Source organism: Aquarana catesbeiana, linkage group LG11 (genome assembly GCF_042186555.1).
Source record: "Aquarana catesbeiana isolate 2022-GZ linkage group LG11, ASM4218655v1, whole genome shotgun sequence".
In the NCBI taxonomy this organism is placed as follows: domain Eukaryota; kingdom Metazoa; phylum Chordata; class Amphibia; order Anura; family Ranidae; genus Aquarana; species Aquarana catesbeiana.
In genome coordinates this window covers 8,271,155-8,299,002 of record NC_133334.1, presented here as the reverse complement: position 1 = coordinate 8,299,002, position 27,848 = coordinate 8,271,155, and the positions used below count along the sequence as shown (strand labels likewise).

The following is a 27,848-nucleotide window of genomic DNA, read 5'->3' as shown; positions in this document are numbered from 1 at the left end:
GGCCTTCTCGTCCAACATGAGTGCCTGACCTCACAAATGCTCTTCTGGAAAAATGGTCAAACATTCCCATAGACACACTCCTAAACCTTGTGGACGGCCTTTCCAGAAGAGTTGAAGCTGTTATAGCTATAAAGGGTGGGCCAACTCAATATTGAACACTAAGGACTAAGACTGGGATGTCATTAAAGTTCATGTGCGTGTAAAGGCAGGCGTCCCAATACTTTTGGTAATATAGTGTAAATACTCTATGTTCCCAAGTTGGTTATCAACTTTTTACCCCAAAGGAACCCCTAAAATAATGCTCAGGTCTCAGGGAACTGTTACTAAAACCAATTCTTTAGGGGGTCAATGGGAAAAACGCCCTTTACATTGGCACATGAACCCAGCCGGCAGTTTGTAGTGACATAAGATATGACTGTCCTAATCAAGTCCTGACATAGGACTCCTGTTGGGTTTCATGCTAGCATAGACCGCTCAAGCACTGAGGAAGGGGGAGGCCTTTTCCCCAAAATGCGTTGGCTGTATTTGATGCTCTTTAAACCAGGGGTCTCAAAACTATGCCCTACCGGCCAAATGTGGCCCTCTGCAGGATTGCATCTGGCCCACAGCTAGGGTCCAGGTTCCACCCAGGGCTCTTGACCCATCAGGAAAGAACTTCCTCTGTCCATACCTGCTCAGCCTCCCAGCTCTCGGCCTGTAGCTACACTGATTTCAGTCACTCTGTAAGCAAGATAAGGACAGCCACTCATAGGGAATCTGATATGAAGGGGGCCCTGGTGGGGACCCTGATGTGGGGGGACTCCTAAGGTAGACTATGATGTACGGGGGGGGCACTAATGAAGAACTTGGTGTAAGGGGGACAATGATATAAGGGGTGGACTTATAAGGTGGTCTTTGATGTAAGTGGAGCTTTAATGGGGACCCTAATGTAAGGGGGAAACATGATGTTAGCGGGGACTCACAAGGTGGATTCCAATGTAAGCGGACCTCTAATAGGTGTAACTTAAAGACTGTGATGGGGATGCTAATGTAAGGGGGGACCCCTAAGGCAGACTATGATGTATTTGGGAATATTGTGGGGAACCTGATGTATGTGGGACTCCTAAGGTGGTCTCTGATGGGGGACTTGATGTAAGGTTGGACTATGATAAAAGGGGGGACTCATAAGGTAGACTCATAAGGGGCCTCTGATGGGAACCCTGATGTAAGGGTGTACTTTGATAGGGACCCTAATGTAAGTGGAGACTTTAATGGGTATTCTGATATAAGGGGGGACTCTTGGGGCAGACTATGAAGTATGTGGGGCTCTGGTGGGGTACTTGATGTAAGTGGGGTCTCCTAAGGTGGACTCTGATGTAAGCGGGGCTCTTATGTGGACCCTTATGTAAGAGGGAAACCTGATGTAAGTGGGGACTCATAAGGAGGATCCTGATGTAAGCGGGCCTCTGATGGGTCCCTGATATAAAATGGGAGACTGTGATGGGGACCCTAATCTAAGGGGGAACTTTAATGGATACTATGGTGTAAGGGGGGGGGACTCATAAGGCAGACTATGATGTATTTTGGGATCTGGTGGGGAACCTGATGTATGGGGGACTCCTAAGGTGGACTCTGATGTAAGGGGGGCTTTGATGGGGGACTTAATGAAAGGTTGGATTATGATATAAGGGGGCACTCATAAGGTGGACTCTGATGTAAGGGGGTCTCTGATGGGAACCCTGATGTAAAGGGGGACTGTGATAGGGACCCTAAGGTAAGTGGGGGCTTTAATGGGTATTCTGATATAAGGTGGGGGATTCTTAGGGCAGACTAAAATGTAAGGACTGATCTGATGTAACGAGGGATCTGATGTAAGGAGGGCTCTGATGAGGGATCTGATGTAAGGGAGGATTATGATATAAGACTGGATTTAAAAAGCGGACTCTGATGTAAGTTGAGCTTTGTTGGGAACCCTGATGTAAGGGGGGACTCATAAGGTGGACTGTGATGTAGGGGGGCTTTGATGGGGCCCAGATGTACGTGGGGATCTTTGATGAACTCTGATATAGACGGTAATGTAAGAAGGGACTTTGATGGGTACTCTGATATAAGGGGGGCTCCTAAGGCAGACCCTGATGTAAGCAGGTCCCTGATGGGGACCCTGATGTAGGAGCTATTGGTCCCCTATGAGATAGCGATAAAGTAAAAAAAAAAAAAAAAAAAAAGCGAGGGCGATAATTCTAGGCCCATAAATCATAGTCAGCTGTAAACAGTAGAGACTTTCGCCTTTGCAAAATAAATGGTGCTGAAGTTTGGTGCTGTTTCACAGGCACACGGAATTCCACGGCTAGACATGTTGGGTATCTATTTACTCGGTGCAACCACGTCTTTTATATTTTACGAAAACATTTGGTAACATACTGCATTTGTGTGCCCTAAAGTTAACTGTAGTTTATTTTTTACCGAAATGTTGCGCTAATATCGTGTGACATAAAAAAGTAGAACTAAAACTAGCACTATTTTATTCTCCGGGGCGTCTGCTTTCCAGAAAATATTACATTTTTGGGGGTTTTAAGTCATCTTAATGCCTAAAATAATTTTTTTTTTTGAACACTGAAAATTAAAATAATTCCGGTACTAAAGTGAATAATCCTCATTCAGTAAACTGAACTAGGTGAGAATTCGATTTGCAAAGGTAGCTGCTCTACTGCTTTAGTAAATCAATCCCCAAGTATGGAAAGCAGACACAGGCAGATAGCTATGCCTGAAGGAGGACGGGTTTGATTGAAGTCCTGGGTACAAGGGTCATCTTTTACTGTCCTAACATGACCCCGGGGGAAATTCTGCAGCAAACAACAATCACAGAAAACACCAATCAGATGGAGCAGAGATCAGCCTCCCGGCCACGTCAGCACAAACCGCTCTGTACAGCAAACCAGCCATGACATGGAGCTCCAACCAACACCAATGATGGGGGTTATTATTACGTCCACTGACACCAATGATGGGGGTTATTATTATGTCCACTGACACCAATGTTGGGGGTTTTAATAGTAGTCACTGACACCAATGCTGGGGGTTATTATTGTGTCCACTAACAACTCCCAGCCTTGGTGTCAGTGACTACTAAAAAATCTTCCAGCATTGGTGTCAGTGGACATAATAATAACCCCCAACACTGGTGTTAGTGGACACAATAATAACCTCCAGCATTGATGTCAGTGGATTTAATAATAACCCCCAGCATTGGTGTCAGTGGACACAATAATAACCCCCAGCATTGATGTCAGTGGATTTAATAATAACCCCTAGCATTGGTGTCGGTGGACACAATAAGAACCCCAAAGCATTGGTGTCAGAGTGTAAAGGACACCAATGATAAACCCCACATTTTGTTAATGTCAATGTTTTAATCCTCCCCCGCCTCTTACTGGTGGTTAGTGGCAGTGAAGTTTAACACCCCCCCCCCCCCAGCCCCTCCAAGTGATCATTACCTGGTGACACATTCCCACGTCGATCTCTCTCCCCCCGAGGCCAAGACTTTTACAGGTTATTTCAGTGCCAGGAGCATTTCAGCATCAACAACCCACTGCCGCTATGGACCCAACCTAGCAGGTTGCACGCAGAGAGCCGGGGGGCTGCACATAGAGAGGCGGGGGGGCTTCGGTCAGAGAGCTGGGGGGGCTGCACATAGAGAGCCGGGGAGCTGCATGCAGAGAGCCGAAGGGGCTGCACACAAAGAGCCAGGGGCTGCACACAGAGCCAGGGGGCTGCAGAGAGCCAGGGGCTGCATGCAGAGAGCTTGGGGCTGCATACAGAGAGCCAGGGGCTGCAGCCAGAGAGCCGGGGGGGGGGCTGCACATAGAGAGGCGAGGGGTGCACACAGAGAGCCAGGGGAAGGCTGCACAAAGAGAGCTAGGGGGGCTGCGTGCAGAGGGCAGGTGGGGCTGCATGCAGAGAACTGGGGACTGCACGCAAAGAGCTAGGGGCTGCACACAGAGCCAGGGGGCTGCAGAGAGTTGGGGGCTGCACGCAGAGAGCCAGGGGGCTGCACACAGAAAGCTGGGGGCTGCACACAGAGAGCCGGGGGCTGCATGCAGTGAGCTGGGGGGTGCACACAGAGCTAGGGACTGCACAAAGAGCCAGGGGGCTGCACGCAGAGAGCCAGGAGACTGCACACAGGTAATGCCCACAGGTGATGCTGAGACTCCACGGTTGGCAAAACAGAATCCAGTGAATGAAAAAGGAGGGGATCAGGCACAGTCAGGCTAGAGAGGAAAGAGCTAGATGATGCTGGACTTCCTCCATCCAGGAAATGAAGCGGGTGCTCTCTGACTTGCTGCAGCTTCTAATGCACATTGTGAGAAGCTCACAGTGTGCGGTGAAATCAGAGGAAGCCATTTCAGTCCTGGAGAGGAGCCGATACAACTGTACAAGACTGAAGGGGAATCTCAGATTTACACAGTGATCCACCTACTTCCCCTTTCACTGGCATATGTGAATGAGCAGTAAAAGGATTCACACTGACATTTGCTTAAACAGTAACTGATGTGGGTTAAAGTCCGGAGCCGTATCTCCAAATGTGTGAAAGTTTCCATCACCGGGATATCCAGGTGTGAGGAATTCCCTGAACTCCGCCCCTCAGAGATATTTCTCTGATTTCCCGAGAGAAGAAGACTCAGCTGAGGATCACAGTGAAGGAGATCCACCATACATGAGAACTGCCACCCAATGCTTAACCCCTTCAATACCGGGCACTTCCACCCCCTTCCTGCCCAGGACAATTTTCAGCTTTCAGCGCTCTCACACTTTGAATGACAATCGTGCGGTCATCCAACAATTTTATCATTTTGTTTTCACACAAATAGAGCTTTCTTTTGGTGGTATTTAATCACCTCTAGGGGGGGTTTATTTTTTGCTAAACAAATGAAAAAACACCAAAAATTTTAACAAAACCATTTTTCTTTGTTTCGGTTATAAAAATTTAGCAAATAAGTAATTTTTCTTTTTCACTGATGGGCACCAGTGAGGCTTCACTGATTGGCAGTGATGAAGCTTCACTGATGGGCACTGATGAGGCTTCATTGATGGGCACTGATGAGGCTTCATTGATGGGCACTGATCAGGCTTCACTGATGGGCACTGATGAGGCTACGCTGATGGGCACTGATGAGGCTTCATTGATGGACACTGATGAAGCTTCACTGATTGACACTGATGAGGCTTCACTGATGGGCACTGATGAAGCTTCATTGATGGACACTGATGAGGCTTCACTGATGGCCACTGATGAGGCTTCACTGATGAGGCTTCATTGATGGACACTGATGAAGCTTCACTGATGAGGCTTCATTGATGGACACTGATGAAGCTTCACTGATGGACACTGATGAGGCTTCACTGATGGGCACTGATGAGGCTTCACTGATGGGCACTGATGAGGCTACGCTGATGGGCACTGATGAGGCTTCATTGATGGACACTGATGAAGCTTCACTGATTGACACTGATGAGGCTTCACTGATGGGCACTGATGAGGCTTCATTGATGGACACTGATGAAGCTTCACTGATTGACACTGATGAGGCTTCACTGATGGGCACTGATGAGGCTTCATTGATGGGCACTGATGAGGCTTCACTGATGGCCACTGATGAGGCTTCATTGATGGACACTGATGAGGCTTCATTGATGGGCACTGATGAGGCTTCACTGATGAGGCTTCATTGATGGACACTGATGAAGCTTCACTGATGGACACTGATGAGGCTTCATTGATGGGCACTGATGAGGCTACACTGATGGGCACTGATGAGGCTTCACTGATGGGCACTGATGAGGCTTCATTGATGGACACTGATGAGGCTTCACTGATGGGCACTGATGAGGCTTCATTGATGGACACTGATGAAGCTTCACTGATTGACACTGATGAGGCTTTACTGATGGGCACTGATGAGGCTTCATTGATGGGCACTGATGAGGCTTCACTGATGGCCACTGATGAGGCTTAATTGATGGACACTGATGAGGCTTCATTGATGGGCACTGATGAGGCTTCACTGATGGGCACTGATGAAGCTTCACTGATGGACACTGATGAGGCTTCACTGATGGGCACTGATGAGGCTTCATTGATGGACACTGATGAGGCTTCACTGATGGGCACTGATGAGGCTTCATTGATGGACACCGATGAGGCTTCATTGATGGGCACTGATGAGGCTTCATTGATGGACACCGATGAGGCTTCATTGATGGACACTGATGAGGCTTCACTGATGGGCACTGATGAGGCTTCATTGATGGACACTGATGAGGCTTCATTGATGGACACTGATGAAGCTTCACTGATGGACACTGATGAAGCTTCACTGATGGGCACTGATGAGGCTTCACTGATGGGCACTGATGAGGCTTTACTGATGGGCACTGATGAGGCTTCATTGATGGGCACTGATGAGGCTTCACTGATGGGCACTGATGAGGCTTCATTGATGGACACTGATGAGGCTTCATTGATGAACACTGATGAGGCTTCACTGATGGGCACTGATGAGGCTTCATTGATGGACACTGATGAAGTTTCACTGATGGGCACTGATGAGGCTTCACTGATGGACACTGATGAGGCTTCATTGATGAACACTGATGAGGCTTCACTGATGGGCACTGATGAAGTTTCACTGATGGGCACTGATGAGGCTTCACTGATGGGCACTGATGAGGCTTCATTGATGGACACTGATGAGGCTTCATTGATGAACACTGATGAGGCTTCACTGATGGGCACTGATGAAGTTTCACTGATGGGCACTGATGAGGCTTCACTGATGGGCACTGATGAAGTTTCACTGATGGGCACTGATGAAGCTTCACTGATGGACACTGATAATCAGTGTAAATGTCTGCTGTCACAGGAAAGCCGGTTATCAGCTTTCCTTTCCTCAGACAGTGACTGCGCTGAGGAAAGGAAATGCCGATAACCGGCATTTGTTTACATGATGAGCTGTGATTGGACACAGCTTATCAAATGGTAAAGGGACGCAATGATTGGACCTTTACTGTGATCTGTGCTCAGCTGTGTCCGAAGGACATGCACGCCCTGGGGTCACAAAATGGGGCAGAGTTCTGGGAGAAGGTCAATAGGCACCCTCCTGAAAACGTGCCACCGCACTGTGGCCATCATTCGGCTATAGCGCAATCAGGAAGAGGTTAAAGTGGTTGTAAACCTCAGACATGAAATATGAACAAAGTTTATTACAATTTAAGTTTATTAAGTTTATTACAATTTAATTGTTTTTTTGTTTTTTGTTTTTTTTTTACTTTTTTCATTGAACATTTTTGCTATGACACCCACAAACAGGTGACAGGTCCCCTTGCCCTCTATTGCAGCTAATCAAGCACAGATTGTGCTTGATTATTTGCTTTCCTGGCTTTAGTAGCCAGAGAATCACAGCTCTGAAAGCTGAAGTGAAGTGCTTGTCACTTCCGGGTTCATTAGTCTAAGAGGGGATCAGGGAACAGATGTTTCTCAATCTCCTTCTTGCTTGCTAGTTTACCACAGTCCCAAGCTCCGCGGGGGGGGCTTGTTTTTTTTTACTATTTAACCACTTCATGTCCAGGATGTTTTTAAAACGGCCTAAGGACAGGAAGTGGTTAAAACTAAATTATGGTCAGTAAAAATGAATCCCCTCCTATGAATTGTGCTCTATCTATGGTGGCTGTACCATTTGTTGTCAGTCATTTTTTATCAGCTTGTACTCCCCTGTTGGCGCTGAACTTCTGGTGCTGGAGACCTGTAGTTCGGGTTGCAGTACATATCACAGGAGGTTGCTCGCTTGGCACCTCCTCCATTCAAAAAAGGCCTTGTATTCCTTTTACTGAATCCAAGGTGCTCTGTGATTGGAGGAGGTGGGGATAAACGTCACAATCTCCCCTCCTCCATTTACCCGTGGGGGGGGGTATAAATAATGGAGCATGTTCCTGACTCTGATAAGAAATGTAGGTGGTACTTGGATGATTCTTCAATATTCTAGAAGAAGTCCTATGAGATGGGAATATCCTCTCCCAGCTCAAGCATGACCGGGATAAATGAGAAGCTACCAACAAATATGCAGATGGTCACCATGAACAGCAAGACCCATCCGTGTGGTCAGAGTTCACAGAACAGTCTCCGGGTGTCTCACCACCAGAAACTTGCCGACACCGCCAAACTTTCCGAAGAGTTAGTCTGCTCACATGACGATTTGGCGGTGAAGTTCCTCTGGTTATTTTTGGAACAAAGAAAGACCCTCTCTGGAAATCTTTTGTGAAGAAGGAAGATGTGAACACCGGACTGACTCAGGGACTCCGAATCTACACCACCAACTCTAACCGGGGTAACCGGGGACACTGAAATACTGTAAATGGCCATTGAGGAGGAACATATATAAACTGCACATCTCCCAGAGGGTGCCACCAGAAGAGGCTGCTGAGGGGTCATTGTGAGAAATCTCATATAAGGAAACTAGTAGCAGTAATTGCCTAGTACACATGGGCCAAACGTCAGGAGACATTGGCAGGGTCAATAAAAAACAGCCGACATTCGGCCTGTGTGTATGTCAGTCACTCTGACCATTTGGCCGGCTTCTGTTGGACGAGCATGCTGGAAAACCAGCAGCCCACCGGGTCCCGATCAGCTCTCTCAGTCAATGGTTGAGAGCGCTGGTCAGAGTGTTTTGGCGGGGGGGGGGCGTCTCCCTGTCAGAACACAATAGCTCAGTGGCAGAGATCACTGTACTAACATCGGACTGTTAGTACATCGGCTCTGACTGGAGCTGTCAGTTCTTTTTTAGTTCAACCCACTGGGTTGAACAAAGGAAAACTATTAGTCTGTACCAGACTTTAGTCACATTCAACTGGACTTTTTCTGTAATATTGTAAAAGTTTCTTAGCTTCTTCAAGCCAGGGGAGGTCCAAACCCCCAGAGCTCCCCCCAAACACTGGTTGTGCACCCAAAGTATTGCAGTCTCCACTCCTGCTTCTTGTCAGATCCCAGTGACAGTCAGCGGCAGTTCAGGTAGAGGTGGTCTTCTCCTCGGTTCTGGTCATATGAGACAGCCAAGGGAGGACTTTCCCTCACTGAGCTCACTCTGAACCGCCTGGTCTGGTAAGTGGATTTCAAAGAGGGAGGACAGTTTCACTGTGGGGGATGCTGTACTGGGGGATGCTTTACTGGGGGGGGGGGGGGGTATATGTACTGGAGGGAGCTGCGCTGGGGAGTAGAGATTTGTACTGGGGAAAGCTGTACTGGTGAAAGAGGAGATCTGTATTGGGGGAACGACACTTGGGAGGGGGGTGTGTACTGAAGGGGGGGTCTGTACTGAAGGGGGGGCCTGTACTGGAGGGGGGATCTGCACTGGGGGAAGTTGTGTACTGGGGGGGGAGCTCTACTGGTGGGGGTGATTTGTACTGGGGGGAGCTGTACTGGTTGGGAAGGAGATCTGTACTGGTTGAGCTCTCTTGGGGGGGGGGGCTATTTGTACTGCAGGGAGCTGTCCTGGTTGGGGAGATATGCACTGGGGGAAGCTGTGTTCTGGAGGGAGAAGAGATCTGTCGTGGGGGGGAGCTGCACTGGGGGGTGGATATTTGTACTGGGGGGGAGCTGCTATACTGGTGGGGGAGGAGATCTGTAACGTGGGAAGCTTCACTGGGAGGGTGGAGATTTGTACTGGGGGAGCTATACTGGTGGGGGAGGAGATCTTTTGTGGGGGGAGCAACACTGGGAGGGTGGAGATTTGTACTGCGGGGAGCTATACTGGTGGGGGAGGAGATCTGTCGTGGGGGGGGGCTGCACTGGGAGGGTGGAGATTTGTACTGGGGGAGGAGATCTGTAATGTGGGGAGCTTCACTGGGAGAGTGGAGATTTGTACTGGGGGAGCTATACTGGTGGGAGAGGAGATCTGCAATGGGGAGAGATGCAATGTGGGGGGGGTGGAGATTTGTACAGGGGTGAGCTATACTGGTGGGAGAGGAAATCTGTAATGGGGGGGCTGCACGGGGGGAGAGGAGATTTGGACTGGGGGGGAGCCATACTAGTGGGAGAGGAGATCTATAATGAGGGGGAGCTGTACTGGGGGGAGCTGCAGGGTGGGGGGTCAGCACTGGGAGAAGCTTCACTGGTGGAGAATTTGTACTGGGGGAGAGATCTGTACTGGGGGGGAGATCTGTACTGGGGGGGAGATCTGTACTGGGGGGGAGATCTGTACTGGGGGGGAGATCTGTACTGAGGGGGGAGATCTGTACTGGGGAGAGCTGCACTGGAGGGATGGAGATTTGCACTGGGGGGAGCTATACTGGTGGGAGTGGAGATCTATAATGGGGAGAATCTGCACTGGGAGAAACTGTACTGGTTGGGGATCTGCACAAAGTTTTAATATAATAGGAATTCCCCCTCAATGTTGTGCATTCAGCTAACCTTGGAAGCCCCAATGCCATAATGCCACGTGGTTCCAGATGACATCACTGCTGCGAGTGTGATGACCTCATTGTCTGTTCTAATATGCCATCATGATGCTACTGGAGCCTAGTAGGGAAATTTAGAGGTCACAGAGAGCCCCAAATGTTTATAAAGAAGCATCACAAGTTGCACGACCATCACTACACATATAAAGGTTCCTCATATTTGAGAACTTTCGGCCATAAATCGAGGTTCCACAATAAAAAGTCCTCTGATTGCTCGGTCAATAAGATTCTGGCACAGAGATGAAGTTTATTTTGAATATCATTTGTGATATTTGTATAAACATCAATTAAAATGGTATAAAAAGTATCATTGTCACTTCCTCTTTGTAGTATCGCTATCTGGTCAGAGAGTCTTCTAATGTTTACTTTTTAAAGCCTCGAGTTGAAATTCAAGGAAAGAAAAATACAGATTTCTATGGTATGTGGACAAATGTTACAGATTTGAGAAGAAGAAGGCATCTGATCAGGTGAGAATTCATTATTATGCCGATTATTTTTCAACTTTTTTAAACATTTCTTTGCACGATGTCGATGGTTCCAAGCTTTTCCCTTTTTCTTTTTTTTGAAAATTTTTTTTATTGTACTTTTGAAAAAGGTACAAAGACAGAGCCTCTGAGCATCCCCCGACTCGCAAAAAACAGAGCAAGAGATCAAATAATACAAAAAAAAAAAAACACAGTAAAACGACCAACTAGAACTGAACATCCCAAAAATCTTGCTGCTAAAGATGAGGATTAACCACTTACATACCGGAAGATTTACCCCCTTAATGACCGGTCCATTTTTTTTGCGATACGGCACTGCGAGGCTTTAACTGAAAATTGCGCGGTCGTGCGACGTTGCACCCAAACAAAATTAACCTTTTTTTCCCCACACAAATAGAGCTTGCTTTTGGTGGTATTTGATCACCTCTGTGGTTTTTATTTTTTGCGCTATAAACAAAAAAAAGAGTGACAATTTTGGGAAAAAAAAAAAACAATATTTTTTACTTTTTGCTATACAAAATATTAAAAATTAAAAAAAAAAAAAAAAAATTAAAACGAATTTCTTCATCAGTTTAGGCCAAGATGTATTCCTCTACATATGTTTGGTAGAAAAAAAAATCACAATAAGCGTATATTGATTGGTTTGTGCAAAAGTTATAGCGTCTACAAAATAGGGGATATATCTATGGCATTTTTATTATGATTTTTTTTTTTTTTACTAGTAATGGCGGTGATCAGCGATTTTTAGCGACATTACGGCAGACAGATCGGACACTTTTGACACTTTTTTTGGGACCAGTGACATTTACACAGCGATCAGTGCTATAAAAATGCATTGATTACTGTATAAATGTCACCGGCAGGGAAGAGGTTAACACTAGGGGACATTCAATGGGTTTAAATGTGTTCTCTAAGGAGGTGTTTCTGACTGTGGGGGGGAGGGGACTGACTGGGAGTAGAAAGAGATCACTGTTTCCTAATCATTAGGAACAGACGATCACTCTCTACTCCCATGTCAGAACGGGGATCTGTTTGTTTACACTGACAGATTCCCGTTCTGCCAATCGCAGGTGGCCGGCTGACAAACCGCGGCTGCCAGCCACACGCATCAGCTCCCACGCCATGCAGCGGGCCTGCGCACGCGCCTGCTAAAGCTGTTAAAAGGGACCGATGTACAGCTACGGCGGTTTGGGGGAACAAGCCGACCTGCCGCCGTATAATGACGGCGGCTGGTCGGCAAGTGGTTTATAAGTGTTCAAGTACACTGAGGATGTAAGCAATGCGGTAAAACCACCAGACTAGCAATATTATCCGCCTGTACCGTCCTAACCGTGCCGTTAACCACTAACATGCATGGAACTCATCCAGTTTGACAGGCCATACTGTGTGTTTGCCATCGAAATCATAGTGAAACAATTAAGATGTGACATCCACTGGGTTATTCTGTTCAGTAGTAGTAGTATCAACCTCCAGCCAGATGTCCCACAGCTTATTACATTTCTTTGGACGGCCCCTATATAGGTTTCTTTGTATAGGGGGATGACCGAATTGACCAGCAACTTCCACATATTCAGAGAAGGCGCAGAAGAAACTTTCCACTTGAGTATGAAGCTCTTCCGGGCATAAAACAGGAGCAGGCCTAGTAATGTACGAACATCTCTGGAGGGGTCCAGAGCATTCACCAGCCCCAGGATACATACATCAACCTTCTTATAGGTATAGGGATAGTGGTTAGGCCAATAATGAAAGTGAGTACATCAGACCAAAATAATACCTCTGCAAGAGAGGTCAGGACCAAATCATGTGTAAATAATTGGCCGGTTCAGCCTGGCATCGCCAAGAACATGATGGACATGTCTGAATAGATTTTATGTAATCTATGTGGCGTAAAATTATACTTATGAAGAATTTTAAATTGGATCAAACGATCTCTGGAGGATTTGAGGTGGGAGAAGGGTAGTTCCCACACGTCCTCCCAATCCTCCATGTCCAGCTCCGGAAGTTCCGCCACCCAAAAGGAACAAAGGTTATCCATCCCATGGTCCACACTTGGTTGTAATGCTTTGTAAATTGACGATAAAGGTTTTGCGAGGGGCTCTTTCCTAAGGAGCGACTCCATATCAGACTGATATAAAGCTTTCCCTTTTCTACAGAGCAATGGGAAGAAAGTGGTTTCTGCCTATGCCCAGTTATAAAAGACTGGCTGAGCAGCACATAAGACCATGCCAGGTCCCATGGACTTTGAGGGTTGCAGGCACTTCACTGCCCATTGTTCCTGTTGAGATATCTGCTGGGTATGTCCAGCTATTTAGGTGAACTGATCCATAGCAATATAGTCACTTTGGTGGTGATACAACACAAGGAACGCCGCTCTCCTGGCCTGACCCGTGTAAGGTGTTGGGGGGCCTCAGCCAGCTCTACTCCACTAACCACTTCACCCCCCCACTTCACGTGTTTTGCCTCACCTACCAGGGCTTAGCCATACAGCCCTGGTGGGCTGTGTCAGGGGGGGCGTGGTTAGTGGAGTAGTGCTGGCTGAGGCCCCCCAACACCTTACACGGGCCAGGCCAGGAGAGCGGCATTCCATGTGTTGTATATCGCTATCATGAGTTATTTGGATGTCAGCACGCCCATACCTGAGGATCGGGGGAAGAGTGGCGCTACAATTTTTCTCAGGTCACACTGAGGGTGCAAAGCACCTTGCTAACAAATCCAAATTTGTATTTGTAAATGAATGTCAGGGGTATTCAGGCACCCATTTCTTCAAGGTTCTAAACCACAGCTACTAATGATCCAGTATGAGTCTGTGACTTGGTTCTTGAAGGTTCTTTGTTTTGTGGTCAGCAATAAAGTAGTCATGGTCCTTGCCCCATATAGTGGCTGATTTTAATAAAAGCGGAACTTCTTTCAAAGAGTGAAGTATGGCTGATTCACTACTGTAACTGAGTTGCAGTTTTTTGGGGGGAAGAGAAGGGGAAGTACCAATTTTTATCGGTACTTGCTCCCACTTCTGCAATCTTCACCTAGGCAAGGATGACATCACTCATCCCAACCCACTCCCTGCCCACAGTCTCCTGGGACACTTCACATGCCCCAGGAGGCTGCAGGACCAGTTATATAGTGCCACAGGACTTGCATATGTGTAGTGGGGAGCCAGCTGTAATTCTTCAGGAATTTACAGCCAGCTCCCATATCCAAGATGGCGGCGCTGGGGACCAGTGGCAGTAAAAAGAATAGGCTGCAGAAAGACAGCACTAGACTCCACACACTGGTAAGTACCTGAATTTTAAAAGTCAGCAGCCATACTATTTGTAGCTGCTGATTTTTAATTTAGGTCAAAGTTGGCCCATCACTGTGACTAGCAGCAGGCATCGTTAAAGGCATGCTCAGGTTATACACAAAACTCAAAGGTCATAAACTACCCGCTAAGTGGTGCCAACCTGGTTCTAATTTGGTGCGTCTGGCTCTTCCAGCAAATAAAATCCTTTATTCCTGGAATTTAATGAAAAGCCAGGAGTGTAATCATCGAGTATCAAGGCTCCAAACTCAACTTTCTGCATTTCCCAGATGGCTGCATAGCATGTCACAAAATAAGTCAATGCCTCCCTAAAGCAGTGTGAAAAGCCTACTGAATCTGGGTGCAGCGAGTGATTTTCTACACACATTCAGTTTGAAAGTAGAGGATTTTATGATTTTAGCACAGCACATTTTAGTACAGCTAAGTGGTTTCCTGGACAGCACTGGTATCTCATTGATTGGTTTTCCTCATTGTCAGCATTTCTAATTTAAAATTCCACTTACTTCCCGAATTTTGTAAATGAGATTATTCTTAGAGAAGAAATGTGAAATGAGAAAATCAACATAAAAATGTTTTCTATAAGGATTGAATGGCATCAAAACTTTACTGGAACAGCAATGGGTGCAATCATATCCCCTGTGTCTGCTGTGGAGAATGAAGGGCAATTTCAGATTGTTGTTGAGACAATGACTGACCTAACAGGAGGTCACAGCACTGGGGAGACCCATCACTTATTATGATTCAAAAATGGTCACCTCTTTCTCCTCACTCCGCCTCGTTCCTCTTTGCCAGTGTATAAACTGGGATGATTTACACTCACCTACCAGGAAGTGCTCTTTTTCAGGAGGAATTCCAGACAAAAGGTACAAATTTCAAGGTACTGATTGGGCACAATTTCTAAATGTTCCCTATAACCTCACTGAGTTACGGTCTACTTCAAAACCAACTTCTTTCAGGGAAAGATAAAAAAATTATGTTTTCTATTAAGATCGAATGGTATTATGGTATAAATTTTAGTGGAACGGCAATGGGTCCCATCTACTGTGCCTTCTGTGGCAAATTAAGGGCAACTGCAGGTTGTTGCTGAGACAATTACTGATGTAACAAAAAGTCACAGCACTGGGGAGACTCCTCACTTACCACGATGCCAAAATAGTCACCTCTTTCTCTTTACTCCGCCCCTTCTTCTTTGCCAGCATAGAAGTCACAGGAGTGCCTAGGCACACTCACATTCCAGGAAGTGCACAATGTTCCCTGACATAGAAAATCTACACTGTTTTTATTCAGGTCCACTTTAATGCAAAAACCTTTCAGGGAAAGTTCCCAGCAAAAAAATGGAAGATTTGGTGAATGAGGTGAGTATATAAAACATGCAATTTAGTTTACTGTTAGGGCTTCGTTTGGGGGTAATATTAGGCTAGTGTTAGGCTCACAGTTGTGGGCTTCAGTTTACGTCTTAGAGGTAAGGTTAGGATTAGGTTTTAAAGGTAAGTGTTAGGTTTCAAAAACACAAACTCCAGTACCTTGCTGCCTAGACTTAAAATACTTCCAAATTTAATTTCTGGTTTATCCACATCAAAGGGAGTGATTATGAAAAAGATGAAAAATATCAAAATTAGCACAGAAAGATATCAGCAAAATTCGCTAAAATAGCCTAGACAACAATCTATAGGGCAGAAGCAGGTAAGGCTCTTATGGTACAGAGAAGACCTAGAAGACATTATGTTTCAGTTGTTGAAATGCCGTTTTAAATCCCATTGTTGGCTCTAAGAGATAATACCTAGGCAGAAGACTGGTCTTACCTTGTCCAGAATGAATTTGTTGAGGTAAGGCATGTAGCCCTGGTTAGACACAGGACCTTCATCATCATCCCTGAAGTGTTCTTCCAGGGCCACCGGATCATGAGGAACATTGAGCAGCGTGCAGAGGTTGTGTGAGAGGACCTGCAAAGACACAGATAGGATTTTATTACCCTTTTCCAGGACTACAGAGCCAGGCAGATAATGCAACTATGGAACTTCCAACTGGCTCCCAGCTTATCCGAGTCTTTCAAGTCCTATGACTCATTCAATACTGGAGTCCTGGACCTGATTTCCCTGAACGATATTAACCACATTGAACATCTGTGGGCATCCTCTCTCAGAAGACAATTATTATGCTATATAGGTAAAGGTAAAGCAAAACATAAGCAGATTAAACCTCAGTTCATTCAAGCCCCTGGTTATCCTGCTTAAGGTCTTTCTTCAGACACCTACTATTATTGGATGACAACATTTTGTGCCTGGCTCCCAATTGTACACCTGTGCTGGAGCTTCCTGTAAAAAAGACCGCCCACTGCTGCTCTCTCTCCTTGTGCAGGAGGACTGGTCTTGTCTCCACCCCCTCCTGTAGTTTTCTGCAGTGGGTGGAGCCTTCTGGGCCCCTCCTACAGCTCTGCAATCTCTCCTTGTACAGGGTGACTAGTTTTGTCTCCGCCCCCTCCTGTAGTTTTATGTAGTGGGTGGAGCCTGTTGGGCCCCTCCTACAGCTCTGCTCTCTCTTCTTGTACAGGGTGACTGGTTTTGTCTCCGCCCCCTTCTGTAGCTTTCTGTAGTGGGTGGAGCCTGCTGGTCCCCTCCTACAGCTTTGCTCTCTCTCCTTGTACAGGGTGACTAGTTTTGTCTCCTCCCCTTCCTGTAGTTTTATGTAGTGGGTGGAGCCTGCTGGGCCCTGCCTACAACTCTAATGCCCCGTACACACGGTCGGATTTTCCGATGGAAAATGTCCGATCGGAGCTTGTTGTCGGAAATTCCGACCGTGTGTGGGCTCCATCAGACATTTTCCATCTGATTTTCCGACACACAAAGTTGGAGAGCAGGAGATAAAATTTTCCGACAACAAAATCCGTTGTCGGAAATTCCGATCGTGTGTACACAAATCCGACGGACAAAGTGCCACGCATGCTCAGAATAAATAAAGAGATGAAAGCCATTGGCCACTGCCCCGTTTATAGTCCCGATGTACGTGTTTTATGTCACCGCGTTCAGAACGATCGGATTTTCCGACAACTTTGTGTGACCGTGTGTATGCAAGACAAGTTTGAGCCAACATCCGTCCGAAAAAATCCTAGGATTTTGTTGTCGGAATGTCCGAACAAAGTCCGACCGTGTGTACGGGCATTAGTCTGCTTGTCCCCTCCAAAAACTCGCTAACACCCCCAAAACTCCCTCATCCGTGTCTTTATGGACCTTGCTTTGTGCACTGGTGCACAGTCATGTTGGAACAGGAAGGGGCCGTTCCCAAACTGTTCCCACAAAGTTGGGAGCATGAAATTGTCCAAAATGTCTTGGTATGCTGACGCCTTAAGAGTTCCCTTCACTGGAACTAAGGGGATATGTTCTACATAATACCTTTCTGTTTTCATTCCATACCTTATTTTAGACTCAGTGATGTCATCACCAGGTCTCTGCACTTCTCTATACAATGCAGGCAGATCATGGCTGGTGGGTGGAGCCTGTACACAGCTTCCTGATCACATCCCAGCCCCCCGACCTCAGTGCTCCTCTCAGGAGCCCTCAGCCCCAATGCAAGCAGTGGGAGGAGTTATGCAAATATCAAATTGCCTTGATGGGCAGCTGTCAGTCTGGAGGAGTGGGCATTCCTAGGGGCAGGCTGTATTGGGCATACAGAATGCCCACATGTGATGCTGAGCCTCCAGGTTTGAAATCCAGTGAAAGGAGCGGGACCAGGGACACAGCCAGTGTGGAGAGGAAAGGGGCTAGATGATGCTGGGTGTCGTCCAGCTAGGAAATGAGGGCGGGGCTCTATCTGACTTGCTGCCGCTTCTAATGCACATTGTGAGAAGCTCACAGTGTGCAGTGAAATCAGAGGAAGCCGTTTCAGTCCAGGAGAGGAGGCGGTACAACTGTGCAAGACTGATATTCTATATAGAAGATCGGGTTCAGATTTTCTTTCCTCCCTCCAGAATACAATCTGTACACTGGGAGAGGTTAGTCACTTCTTACTGGAAGGCTGGAGGGGGGGGGGGGGGTGATGTCACCTATTCTTCTCTGGGGAGGAAGTCTCTCTCCCTCATTGTCGGCACAGGAGACAGAATGGAGGACAATGGTGACAAAAGAAACAAAAATAACTCCGAGGACGGAGCCGGCCGAGACCCCATCCATCATCCCCCACCATTCCCAGCACAGGCCCAGACTTCTAGGAGTGAAAGCAGAACTCCAGACAAACAGCTAAACACACAGAGGACATATATATATATATATATACTGTATATAGCCCCTCCAAAAAAAAAAAAAAAAAAAAGCATTAATCTGCACACTTACCCCCTAAGCAAAAATTTCATTTGCAGGCCAAAATCCCCCCCCCCCCAAAAAAAATCCCCCTCCTCCCAGTACAAATACCCACTGCTTGAAATCCCCCCCATCCTGGCCCCCCTCTCAGACTCAAATCCTCTCTCCCCAAATCCCCCCTCCTAGCATAAATCCCCCCCCCCCCTCCCAGCACAAATCCCCCCTCCTAGCATATATACCCTCCCCCAGTACAAATCCCCCCTCCTAGCATATATACCCTCCCCCAGTACAAATCCCCCCTACTAGCATATATACCCTCCCCCAGTACAAATCCTCCAAATAAATAACCCGCCCTCCAAATAATCCTTATTAGCACAAATTCCCCACCCAAAAAAATGTACCCTCCTAGCACAAATCCTCACCCCCTTACTAGTACAACACCCCCTCCCAGCTCAAATCCTCTCTCCCCAAATCCCCCCTCCTAGCATATATACCCTCCCCCAGCACAAATCCCCCTCCTAGCATATATATATACCCTCCCCCAGCACAAATCCCCCCTCCTAGGATATATACCCTCCCCCAGCACAAATCCCCCCTCCTAGGATATATACCCTCCCCCAGCACAAATTCCCCCTCCTAGTATATATACCCTCCCCCAGCACAAATCCCCCTCCTAGCATATATACCCTCCCCCAGCACAAATCCCCCCTCCTAGCATATATATACCCTCCCCCAGCACAAATCCCCCTCCTAGCATATTTATACCCTCCCCCCAACACAAATCCCCCTCTTAGCATATATATACCCTCCCCCAGCACAAATCCCCCCTCCTAGGATATATACCCTCCCCCAGCACAAATCCCTCCTCCTAGGATATATACCCTCCCCCAGCACAAATTCCCTCTCCTAGGATATATACCCTCCCCCAGCACAAATTCCCCTTCCTAGTATATATACCCTCCCCCAGCACAAATCCCCCTCCTAGCATATATACCCTCCCCCAGCACAAATCCCCCTCCTAGCATATATACCCTCCCCCAGCACAAATCCCCCCTCCTAGCATATATACCCTCCCCCAGCACAAATCCCCCCTCCTAGCATATATACCCTCCCCCAGCACAAATCCCCCCTCCTAGCATATATATATACCCTCCCCCAGCACAAATCCCCCTCCTAGCATATTTATACCCCCCCCCCAACACAAATCCCCCTCCTAGCATATATACCCTCCCCCAGCACAAATCCCCCTCCTAGCATATATACCCTCCCCCAGCACAAATCCCCCCTCCTAGCATATATATATACCCTCCCCAGCACAAATCCCCCTCCTAGCATATATACCCTCCCCCAGCACAAATCCCCCCTCCTAGGATATATACCCTCCCCCAGCACAAATCCCCCTCCTAGCATATATACCCTCCCCCAGCACAAATCCCCCTTCTAGCATATATACCCTCCCCCAGTACAAATCCTCCCAAATCCCCCTCCTAGCATAAATCCCCCTCAGCACAAATCCCCCTCCAAATAATCCCTATTAGCACAAATTCCCCATCCCAAAAAGTTCCCCCTCCTAGCACAAATCCTCACCCCTTCCTCAAACATGCCTTGCCCCCATGTTAACCGTGTGCCTACTGCCCAGGACAATCTTCAGCTTTCAGCGCTGTCACACTTTGAATGACAATTGCGCCATCATGCTGCACTGTACTTATATGACATTTTTATCATTTTTTGAGACAGGTAGAGATTTCTTTTGGTGGCATTTCATCACCACTTGGGGTTTTTGTTTTTTTTTTCTAAACAAATAGAAATAAAGCTTTTTTCTTTGTTTCGGGTTAAAAATGTAGCAAATAAGTAATTTTTCTTCTTCACTGATGGGCACTGATGAGGTGGCACTGAGACTGATAAGGCTGCACTGATGAGCACTGTTAAGGTTGATAAGGTGGCACTGATGGGCACTGATAAGGCGATAAGGTGGCACTGATGGGCACTGATAAGGCTGATAAGGTGGCACTGATGGGCACTGATAAGGCTGATAAGGTGGCACTGATGGGCACTGATAAGGCAGCACTGATAAGGCTGATAACGTAGCACTGATAGGCACTGATAAGGCTGATAAGGTGGCACTGTAAGGCACTGATAAGGTGGTACTGATGGGCACTGATTGGCACTGATAAGGCTGATAAGGTGTCACTGATAGGCACTGATAAGGCTGATAAGGTGGCACTAATGGTCACTGATAAGGCTGATAAGGTGGCACTGATAAGGCTGCACTGATGGGCACTGATAAGGCTGATAAGATGGCACTAATGGGCACTGATAAGGCGGCACTGATGGGCACTAATGAGGCTAAGGTGGCACTGATGGGCACTGATGAGGCTGCACTGATAAGGCTGATAAGATGGCACTAATGGGCACTGATAAGGCGGCACTGATGGGCACTAATGAGGCTGATAAGGTGGCACTGTTGGGCACTGATAAGGCTGAAAAGGTGGCACTAATGGGCACTGATAAGGCGGCACTGATAAGCTACACTGATGGACACTGATAAGCTGCACTGGTGGGCACTTATACAGTATGTTGCACTGATCAGTGAAAATGTGCCCTGTCACAGGAAAGCCAGTTATTGGCTTTCCTTTCCTCACACAGGGACAGGAAATGCCGATAACCAGCATTTGTTTACATGTGATGATCTGTGATTGGACACAGCTGATCACATGGTAAAGGGCCATTGTGATTGGCCCTGTACCTCAATCTCTGGTCACATACCACGCCCAATGCTTGCCCCAGGGGCGCGTGGCGGGGCAGGGTTCTGGGAAGACGTCAATAAGACGCCCTCCCGGAAATGGGCGACCACGACGTAGCCATCTTTTGGCTATAGCGTGCTCAGGAATAGTTTAAGGACAAAGTGAAGAGCTTCTTAGAATCTGGAAAGCCCTTTTAATAATAAGGGGGACCCCATGATACCACCCCCCCCCCCCCTTTGTGAATGAGTATCCGCTACACAGTACTCCTATTCATTCACAAAAAAGTCTGGCAAGCCCTTTATTAAAAAAAAAATCCCCCCCAAAAAAATCCCCCCCCCAAAAAAATCCCTCCCCAAAAAAATCCCTCATTGTAAATCCCATTGTCAGTCATGATGTCGGCTGCCGCCACCTTGCTAGGAAAAAGCCCCGGCATCCCGCCACATGTGAATGATCCCTGAGGGTAACACCAGCTCAACAAGCTGTCATTGGCTATAGGAAGGGGCTTGTGAGGACATCATTGCCCTTAGGTAATGGTGTGAAATCCACTCCGGGGATTTCCAGCAATGCAAGTAAATGGGTCAGGTTATGTTAGTGGTTGGTAAGCAGGACCATCTTTAATATTCATTGAACCCTGGGCAAACATTTTCTTGCCCCCCCCCCCCACCAATGCAATTTCGCTCTCCACCTGCTCTGATATATATACACACTAAATAGCAGCTAGACTCAAAATCAGTTTACTGAATCAGATCAGACAGCGACTGCGACTGGTTGCAAGAGGTTACAGCATATCATTACCGCTTACTGACTGGTTTCTATAGGTTACAGCACACATTACGGCTCACTGATTAGTTGCTAGAGGTAACAGCACACATTACGGCTCACTGATTAGTTGCTAGAGGTTACAGCACATATTACGGCTCACTGATTAGTTGCTAGAGGTTACAGCACACAATACGGCTCACCGTTTAGTTGCTAAAGGTTACAGCACACATTACGGCTCACTGAATATTTGCTAGAGGTTACAGCACACATTACAGCTTACCGATTAGTTGCTAGAGGTTACAGCACACATTACGGCTCACTGAATAGTTGCTAGAGGTTACAGCACACATTACGGCTCACTGAATAGTTGCTAGAGGTTACAGCACACATTACGGCTCACTGAATAGTTGCTAGAGGTTACAGCACACATTACGGCTCACTGAATAGTTGCTAGAGGTTACAGCAAATGATTTCTGCTTGTTAATTGGGTGCTAGAGATTACTGCACTTCATTACTGCTTACTGATTGGTCGCTAGAGGTTACAGGACATTATCTCCTCACTGCCTGCACACCATGGACTGGGGAGGTGAGGGGACCCATTAATAGACAGAAAACTCCTAGGGATGCTAGAACTCCTGGGATCAGTGGCAGTGCTGGGGGGGGGGGGGGTGTGATCAATGGCAATGCTGATTTTTTTACCGACTACCAATATAAAGAGGAGTTTCAACACTGGCCACCAATAAAATAGGGATTTACACTGACCACCAATGTAATAGGGGTTTGCACTGACCACCAATGTAATAGGGGTTTACACTGACCACCAATGTAATAGGGGTTTACACTGACCACCAATGCAATAGGGGTTTACACTGACCACCAATGCAATAGGGGTTTACACTGACCACCAATGCAATAGGGGTTTACACTGACCCCCAGTGTAATAGGGGTTTACATTGACCACCAATGCAATAGGGGTTTACACTGACCACCAATGCAATAGGGGTTTACACTGACCCCCAATGCAATAGGGGTTTACACTGACCCCCAGTGTAATAGGGGTTTACATTGACCACCAATGTAATAGGGGTTTACACTGACCACCAATGTAATAGGGGTTTACACTGACCACCAATGTAATAGGGGTTTACACTGATCACCAATGCAATAGGGGTTTACACTGACCACCAATGCAATAGGGGTTTACACTGACCCCCAATGTAATAGGGGTTTACACTGACCACCAGTGTAATAGGGGTTTACACTGACCACCAATATAATAGGGGTTTACACTGACCACCAATATAATAGGGGTTTACACTGACCACCAATATAATAGGGGTTTACACTGACCACCAATGTAATAGGGGTTTACACTGACCACCAATGTAAGGGGGACCTTCACACTGGCCACTAGTGTGAATGAAAGGATTCTACACCAAGCCCCAATGTAATGAGAAGATTTACACTGACCACCAATGTAACTGAGACATTTAGCCTGCGTTCACATTTGTGTGTCGGGAACGCATGCAAAATCGACACCACAGAAACGTGCCGCCCTTTAGCAGATACACAGAAGTGCCACTAATTGTTAATGACACCCTCACGCATCTGCTGACATGTGCTGTGGCACCGTGTGATTTGGAAAAAGTGTTAGGGACTTTCTTCTGCATTTCTGGCGCATAGAGCAGCCCATTGAAATGAATGGGCTGCCCTACACTTTACCTACATCTTTATCCACTCTATCTTTTCCCCCCAAACCCCCGCTGACCTCTGCACCCCAAACCTCCCCCATTCTCTTCACTCCAACCCTCCACCCCTTTAACTCTACCTGCCCCCTCTGCTCATCTTTGCACCCACATTACTTACCTCTATACATCCCCCTCCTTGCTCACCTGTGCACCCCAAATTGTCATTCCTTCTCTGCCTACCTCTGCACACCCCACACTAACCCCCGCTCCCTCCACCAATTTGCTTTACCTTTGCAGAACAGGCTGATGTTAGGCTTAATGACCACAGTTGCAGGCAGGACTTTCAAGCATGCCCCTTTACCTCCCCAGTGAGCAGCATTCAGTATAGGTGATGGTGGATATGACCTCAGGGAGGTATGATATACATATGAATGCTGCCTTTATTTACATACCAATGCCGCCGCCCGTAGCTATTTACATATCAATGCCGGTTATTTATATATAAGCACAGGGTTTGCAGGTGAGTCATCTGTACACAACAATAGAGCAGAGCTGGGCAGAATTAGTAGCAGCACTTCACACTGAGATATCGGGACACAGCACAGGACTAAAACTTTAAGGGATGAGGGGAATTTAAACCAGGATATTTTGCAAGTATGAGGCAGCTGCTTTGGGCCCCACAACAATGACAGGGCCCAGGGCAGCTGCCCCTTTTGCCCTGCCTTAAAGAGGGCTCTGTTGGTAAGGACGTGGCGGGTGCAAATAGCCGCTGCTTCCTTAACAACCATGGACAGCCAGGATAGCGGTGACATCATAGGCCATGTGGTCATATGTAGGTAATGATCTAACCCACTCCATTCCCTGGCCATTTGAATGGCCAGGGACTCCCTATAGCAGGGGTCTCCAAACTTTCAAATCAAAGGGCCAGTTAACTGCCCTGCAAACTTTAGGGGGGGCCAGACTGCGGCCAGTGGGAGTAAAAAATGCTCCGGAATCAGTTGGAGAAAACAATGCCAAAGGCTTGGTGGTCAGTGGAAGTAAAAAAATTACGTAATTGGTGTCAGTGGGAGGAATAGTGCCCCATCATTGATGTCAGTGGGAGGAATAGTGCCCCATCATTGGCATCAGTGGGAGGAATAGTGCCCCATCATTGGTATTAGTGGGAGGACTAGTGCCCCATTGCTGGTATCAGTGGGAGGAATAGCGCCCCATCATTGGTGTCAGTGGGAGGAATAGTGCCCCATCATTGGTATCAGTGGGAGGAATAGCGCCCCATCATTGGTGTCAGTGGGAGGAATAGTGCCCCATCATTGGTATCAGTGGGAGGAATAGCGCCCCATCATTGGTGTCAGTGGGAGGAATAGTGCCCCATCATTGGCATCAGTGGGAGGAATAATGCCCCATCATTGGTATCAGTGGGAGGAATAATGCCCCATCATTGGTGTCAGTGGGAGGAATAGTGCCCCATCATTGGTTTCAGTGGGAGGAATAGTGCCCCATCATTGGTGTCAGTGGGAGGAATAGTGCCCCATCATTGGTGTCAGTGGGAGGAATAGTGCCCCATCATTGGTATCAGTGGGAGGAATAGTGCCCCATCATTGGTTTCAGATGGAGGAATAGTGCCCCATCATTGGTATCAGTGGGAGGAATAGTGCCCCATCACTGGTATCAGTGGGAGAAATATTGCCCCATAATTGGTATCAGTGGGAGGAATAGTGCCCCATAATTGGTGTCTGTGGGAGGAATAGTGCCCCATCATTGGTGTCAGTGGGAGGAATAGTGCCCCATCATTGGTGTCAGTGGGAGGAATAGTACCCAATTATTGGTGTCAGTGGGAGGAATAGTACCCTATTATTGGTGTCAGTGGGAGGAATAGTGCCCCATCATTGGTGTCAGTGGATAGAATAATGCTTCTTATCAGTGGAACTGCCCCAAGGACCACATAAAGTGAAGTCGCCTCCCCCCTCTAAACAAAAAAGAAAGCATACCAGACCCTTTGCTTCCTTAGCAACCACTGACAACCATAACCTGTCATGCTGAATGCTCTAAACATAGGGATCAGCTCATCCCTACTAAGGTAAAGAAGAATTTCTGGTAAAAGCTCCACCTTTTATTTCTTGGTGCTGACTATCTACTCTGCGCTTTACATACACATCAGTCCCTGCTCCCAAGGAGCTTGCAATCTAAAGCTTCGTACACATGATCAGATTTTCGGACGATAGCGCGTATAGTGACATGTCAGGGATTTCGTCATACAAACCTGTAAAGTTACGGTGCCCTTTAAGGCGGCCCTGTGTTGGGGAGCGATGAGTAATATTATTTCCGCCATGGGATCCTCTGATCTCCACATACCTGACGTACCTGTTCATCGCTCGGCTCGTCATACCGGTCGATCGGCATTGTTCACTCTCATCTTTATAATTGTTTTGTCGAGTTCTTAGAAAGCACAGGACTCCTTCCTGACTTCTATTCATCAATAACTGAAGTCTTAGAACAATAACCCCCAGTCCGGGATGAGTGCCGCAGACTTTTCCAAATTTGGCGGTTGCAAAATAAACTTGCAAGACTTTCATACTGTCTGCAGGAACCCAGAAGAAGCGGGAACTGGGCTCACAAGCAACATCTTCCTCTGATGTCATAGAGATGGAACATTAAATCATTGTCTCAATGATTTACATTGTAGGCAATCCCAATCACTGAACTCTGGAGACCAACTCTGTGGGTTACCGTCCTTTCTGGTCATATCAGTCAGGGGCTAGACCAGAGACGAGAAGTTAGGAATAAACTTCCGATAATAGTTGGCAAAGCCAAGAAAACGCTGCAGAGGGTGCAAACCCACGGGGTCGGGGCCAATTTAGGACTGCTGAAAGTTTCTCTGGGTCCATCAAAAAACCAGCAGTGGTAATGACATAACCCAGGAATTTAACCTGTTCACGATAGAATTCGCACTTCTCCAATTTACAATAGAGATTGTTCTCTCTTAGTTTCTGAAGCACACAACAGACATCTGTGTGGTGGCTCTCCAGGGGCTTGAAAAATATGAGGATATTGTCGAGATAAACCACCACACATAACTGCAACAAATCTCGGAGGACATCGTTAATAAATTCCTAGAAAACTGCCGGGGTGTTACAAAGGCCAAAAGGCATTATGAAGTATTCATAATGACCTGTTCTGGTATTAGATGCAGTTTTCCACTTGTTGCCCTCCTTAATCCTCACGAGATTATATGCCCTTCTCAAATCAAGCCTCGTGAAAACCGTTGCTCCCTTGAGGCGGTCAAATAACTCCGCAATCAACGGAATCGGAAAGGCATTCTTAATCGTGAAACAATTGAGACCCCTATAATCAATACAAGGTCTCAGTTCACCACTCTTCTTCTTCACAAAGAAGAAACCAGCACCAGCAGGAGATGAGGATTTGTGGATGAAACCTCGAGTAATTGCATCTGCAACCTACTTCTCCATGACCTTATCCTCCAAGACTGACAAAGGGTAAACCCGGCCACGAGGGGGTATGGCAGCAGGCCGAAGGTCAAATGCTCAATCATACGACTGGTGTGGAGGCAAACTACCGGCTTGACCTTTGTCAAAGACATCGCTAAAATCGCAGTACTCCTCCGGCAGGGAGGAGAGTGAAGAGGTGCACAGGACCTTGGCTACCTTCTGGAAGCATGTCTTACTGCATTGTGGCGACCAGGAGAGAACCTCAGCATGGAGCCAATCAAGAGGGGCTGTGCCTCTGTAACCAAGGATAACCAATAACCAGCGGAAACTTAGGTGAGGAAATAACTTGGAATTGGATTATCTCATGGTGAATAGCCCCTACGGCCATGGACAGCAGAACCGTCTCATGAGTCACATGGGCAGGCTGTAGAGGTCTCCCGTCAAGAGCCTCAATGGCAAGTGGAGTGTCACGTAGCTGCAGCGGAATCGAGTGCTGCGATACAAAGGCAGCATCAATGAACAGGCCTGCAGCCCCAGAATCGATTAGAGCCTGCATCTCGACGGACGATTCAGCCCAAGAAAGGGTAACCCAAACCAGTGGCTTATCTTTCAGGATAACTGGGGACGAAACAATGCCACCTAAGGTCTGTC

General features: G+C 47.2%; 1 protein-coding gene across 1 annotated transcript in view; it reads right to left on the bottom strand.

The window, feature by feature from the left end:
• The window catches only part of SWAP70 (switching B cell complex subunit SWAP70), a 131,249-nt gene that overhangs the window by 87,174 nt on the left and 16,227 nt on the right, over window positions 1-27,848 (bottom strand). The window contains exon 2 of the mRNA XM_073603990.1: window positions 16,071-16,211. Within this exon, the coding sequence (XP_073460091.1) occupies window positions 16,071-16,211 (141 nt within the window). The remainder of the gene's footprint in view (window positions 1-16,070; window positions 16,212-27,848) is intronic.